The 4,517-nt window shown below is 39.6% G+C and overlaps 1 protein-coding gene and 1 long non-coding RNA gene across 2 annotated transcripts; both read right to left on the reverse strand.

Annotated features, from left to right (window-relative positions):
• Nucleotides 1-1,225: 1,225 nt before the first annotated feature.
• LOC133649928 (zinc finger protein 862-like) lies at nucleotides 1,226-3,430 on the reverse strand. Its single transcript, XM_062046645.1, has 5 exons — nucleotides 3,375-3,430; nucleotides 3,123-3,252; nucleotides 1,955-2,190; nucleotides 1,705-1,851; nucleotides 1,226-1,613 (listed from the first exon to the last, which is right to left on the reverse strand). Exons 1-5 carry the CDS (start codon nucleotides 3,428-3,430, stop codon nucleotides 1,610-1,612), a joined length of 573 nt encoding a protein of 190 aa, XP_061902629.1. The 3' UTR covers nucleotides 1,226-1,609.
• A 262-nt stretch (nucleotides 3,431-3,692) lies between these two features.
• On the reverse strand, nucleotides 3,693-4,517 carry LOC133649673 (uncharacterized). The gene is made up of 3 exons (XR_009826114.1): nucleotides 4,128-4,517; nucleotides 3,811-3,885; nucleotides 3,693-3,728 (listed from the first exon to the last, which is right to left on the reverse strand). It is a non-coding gene; the product is annotated as an uncharacterized LOC133649673 (long non-coding RNA).

Below are 4,517 nucleotides of genomic sequence, written 5' to 3' on the forward strand. Positions count from 1 at the left end.
CCGCAGCGCATCAGTTTCTAGCCGATACTACATAAAAAATAACGTAAAATAACGCAGTAACGCATCATGTAGTAACGGTAACTGAGTTACTGAATATAAAAAAAATAACGCGTTAGATTACTAGTTACCGCCGAAACTAACGGCGTTACAGTAACGCGTTAGTCCCAACACTGCCAATCATGGCACCCACCTGTTCCCAATTTGCCTGTTCACCTGTGGGATGTTCCAAATAAGTGTTTGATGAGCATTCCTCAACTTTATCAGTATTTATTGCCACCTTTCCCAACTTCTTTGTCACGTGTTGCTGGCATCAAATTCTAAAGTTAATGATTATTTGCAAAAAAAAAAGGTTTTCAGTTTGAACATCAAATATGTTGTCTTTGTAGCATATTCAACTGAATATGGGTTGAAAATGATTTGCAAATCATTGTATTCCGTTTATATTTACATCTAACACAATTTCCCAACTGCTTCTTTTCTAGACGCTTCTAGAGATTTTAGAGCACTACATGCTTCCATCTGTTGAAAAGCTCTATGGAGATGATGATTTAATTTTCCAGCATGATCTGGCACCTGCCCACAGTGCCAAAACCACCAGTTACTGGTGTACTGACTACGGCATTACTGTCCTCGATTGGCCTGCCAACTCCCCTGACCTGAACCGCATAGAGAATTTGTGGGGTATTGTGAAGAAGAAGCTGAAAGACACCAGACCCAATAATGCAAATGAGCTAAAGGCCGCTATTGAAGCATCCTGGGCATCCATAACACCTCAGCAATGCCACAGGCTGATTGCCTCCTTGCCACGCCACATTGATGCAGGTATCCGTGCAAAAGGATTCCCAACCAAGTACTGAGTGCATTAATTGACATTTTCAAATGTTTGATTTTGTTTTGGTGTTATAAATCTTTTTTTTTTTACTTGGTCTGAGGAAATATTCAAATTTTTTGAGATACGATTTTTGAGTTTTCTTAAGCTGTATGCCATAATCAGCAATATTAAAATAATAAAAGGCTTGCAATATTTCAGTTGATGTGTAATGAATCCAGAATGTATGACATCTTATTTTTTTTAAATTGCATTGTAGAAATAAATATATATATATACATATATATAAATATACACATATACATATACACACACACACACACATTTATAGGTATACATATATACACACATATACTGTATATATACAGGGTTTTTCCTGGCTCAAATTGAGGCAGAGGTGGTGCAATGCTGACCATGCACCATGTCATGCATGTATTTAAATTCAACTGACTCACTTTTTTTTGTAGGCAACATATTTTAAGTTAAAGAGTTCCAATAACAATATGACTATTATCATGTTAAAGCGTTCATTTGTTTAAACACAAATCAGGTGCCAACTTTAAATTGAAATTGAAATCAGGTGCCAACTTTAAATTGAAAGTACACTTTATCCACACATCTCGCAACCAGATAGAGAACATATTAGTCTCCTCTTTTTCATTCTGTAGAATCTCCTCATGCACTCCTTGTAGTCCAAGGCTTCCTGGTCTGGTCCATCAATGGCCACCTTACAACAGACATCCAAGTGCCTCTCCTTCAGTCTGTTGCGCAGAGGTGTCTTCACCTTAAACAAAACAATTTATCATGCATTAAGTAGTTTTGTATTTATTCTTATACAGACATGAAGAGTGATAGTGTTTTCAATCATATATTACAATTTGGAGTGCAGAGAAGAGCCTCTCCACATCTGCAGTCTGGACAGGGGCTGTGAGGGCGATAGCAGCTGCAAGGCTAAGGGTGAGATATAGCTCAGCAGATTCTGCAGATACAAGCCACAGAAGCACCTCCTCCAGGGATTTGGTCTGAATAAAAGTAGTGAAAACAAAATGAATGAAAAAATATTCAGTAAAACCAGACTGTTGTGGTGGTGATACAGTTAATGTAAACTAATATAACGGTACTTGCAGTTTGATTTGGGAGAGTTCAAAATGCCTCTCCAAGTCCTTGAGACTGCTGGTCCTATTACTGGAGGCCTGGTAGAACCAGAATATAGTTCCAACAGGCCTGGCATATTTAGTGAGGTAATGAACTACCCTCTGCCTCTTAATGCAGTCTGACACTGCCAGATTGAGACGATGTGCCACGCAGTGTACGGTTATCAGGCCAGGGAAGGAGTCTCTTCCCAACTCCAGCTTTTCTCCCTAAAATAATAAAAAACAATAACTATAACTAATATCGGACTGCTGATATTATTGGCCGATAAATGCTTTAAAATGTCATATCGGAAATTATTGGTATCGGTTTCAAAATGATCGGTATCAGTTTCAAAAAGTAAAATGTATGACTTTTTAAAACGCCGCTGTGTACACGGACGTAGGGAGAAGTACAGAGCGCCAATAAACCTTAAAGGCACTGCCTTTGCGTGCCGGCCCAGTCACATAATATCTACGGCTTTTCACACACACAAGTGAATGCAACGCATACTTGGTCAACAGCCATACAGGTCACACTGAGGGTGGACGTATAAACAACTTTAACACTGTTACAAATATGCGCCATACTGTGAACCCACACCAAACAAGAATGACAAACACATTTCGGGAGAACATCCGCACCGTAACACAACATAAACACAACAGAACAAATACCCAGAACCCCTTGCAGCACTAACTCTTCCGGGACGCTACAATATACACCCGCCGCTACCCCCTACCACCCTACCTCAACCCCGCCCACCTCAACCTCCTCATGCTCTCTCAGGGAGAGCATGTCCCAAATTCCAAGCTGCTGTTTTGAGGCATGTTAAAAAAAAATAATGCACTTTGTGACTTCAATAATAAATATGGAAATATATTTTCCATAACTTGAGTTGATTTATTTTGGAAAACCTTGTTACATTGTTTAATGCATCCAGCGGGGCATCACAACAAAATTAGGCATAATAATGTGTTAATTCCACGACTGTATATATCGGTATCGGTTGATATCGGTATCGGTAATTAAGAGTTGAACAATATCGGAATATCGGATATCGTCAAAAAAGCCATTATCGGACATCTCTAACAATAACTGTCAATAACTAAGAGGTAAATGCAAAAAAAAAAAAAAAAAAGGAACATTTACCTATCATTACTGCAGCACCATCACTTGCAAAGGAGGCTAGCTTGTCGGTTGGCAGCATGTTGTCATCTTTGATGACTCGCAGGATGCTGTCATACAGAGTTGCAGCATCCCCAGCAGACACTCTACCCAAATGCAGCACCCTGGTTTGGACGACAGTGCTTTCCACATGGTTGGGTCCTAAAAAGCCAAACATTTTTTAAAAATCTCTCTTAGTTGAAGTAATTTTTAATACAATTCATTTAATAGTACAAAGTAATGTTACCTCACAACAAGACCCAGTTGCTTTTTGACAGAGATTTCGGTGGTCTTGTCAACCATTAATCCCTACACTGGGGATTTTGACAACTCTGCCACCAACTGATCATCCAAAATGTGGCCAGTGACCTCTACCATCTCATCAATTGTACGGCTGCTTGTGTATTTGGTGTTGGCACTGACCTGGGGGCAAAACAGACAGTAATTAGGTTGGCCTACTTCATTTTTAAAACAATTGTGAAAAACATTGAATATACAAATATATAATAATATAACTTAAAAATGTACATTCAAACCATCACAATCCTGTCCTGCATTCTGACCCTCGCTATCACCAGTCCCTTGTGAACTACTTTCAGACCTGACAAAAATTTCCTCATGTTGTCACCACCAATTATTACATTTTAACTGCCTGTTACGTTAATTTCTCTGCTCTGTTTCACCTGGACTCTTGACTTTCCTCCTCGCGAGATCACTTTTTAAAGTAGTGGCTGATTTTGCCTGCCATATCTGCAACGCTAAAAAACATAAACGTTACTCTGACATGGAGGAAACTTTTTTTTACAATAAACACGATATGCTTGTAATGTTCTCTTGGGATAACTCCTTTTAGTTGACCTTGTACCAGTCAATCTGTACCGTCATGAAACTCTACCTGATCCTATGCAAACTTCTAATAAATTCTTCAATCAATCAATCTCTTATAATTAGTCAGAAAAGGTTGGAAACAAAGCTGACACTACTAGCTGTGTTCGCTTACCAGAGACAAAATGTTCACAGCACAGTCTGGAGTGTTCTGTAGCAGTCCAGCGATCCCTCTGTATCATGCTCCGTATGGCAGAAATCCACTTGTCACTTATGCACAAAGTAGCGGGAAAAAACACGATTCGATCTGTTTCTTCTTTGGTAGTTGCTTCAGGTCTTTCTGGTGGACTGATGTCGATATAGCGCCTCCACAGTAGCGCAATGCTGCAACTGCAGTTAAAATACTGTACGTAGCTGCTATCAATCGCTCAATCAACAAAGCCAGAGCTTTACGCTGTGTTGAGCGATATCAATCGTTCTGGCTGGGGGCAGCACAAAATTAGCTGGAGGCGGCCGCCACGCAATTTTGAACGCAGGAAAAATCCTGTATATATACAGTCGCGAT

Source organism: Entelurus aequoreus, linkage group LG05 (assembly GCF_033978785.1).
Source record: "Entelurus aequoreus isolate RoL-2023_Sb linkage group LG05, RoL_Eaeq_v1.1, whole genome shotgun sequence".
In the NCBI taxonomy this organism is placed as follows: domain Eukaryota; kingdom Metazoa; phylum Chordata; class Actinopteri; order Syngnathiformes; family Syngnathidae; genus Entelurus; species Entelurus aequoreus.

Bases quoted from the DNA above. Each gene is read 5' to 3' on its own strand.
- LOC133649928 (XM_062046645.1), bottom strand. From the start codon at position 3,430: ATGGTTGACAAGACCACCGAAATCTCTGTCAAAAAGCAACTGGGTCTT. The intron at 2,191-3,122 runs GTAATGATAGGT...TTATTATTTTAG, and splicing joins TTGCAAGTGATGGTGCTGCA to GGAGAAAAGCTGGAGTTGGG. The intron at 1,852-1,954 runs GCAAGTACCGTT...ACTTTTATTCAG, and splicing joins GAACTCTCCCAAATCAAACT to ACCAAATCCCTGGAGGAGGT.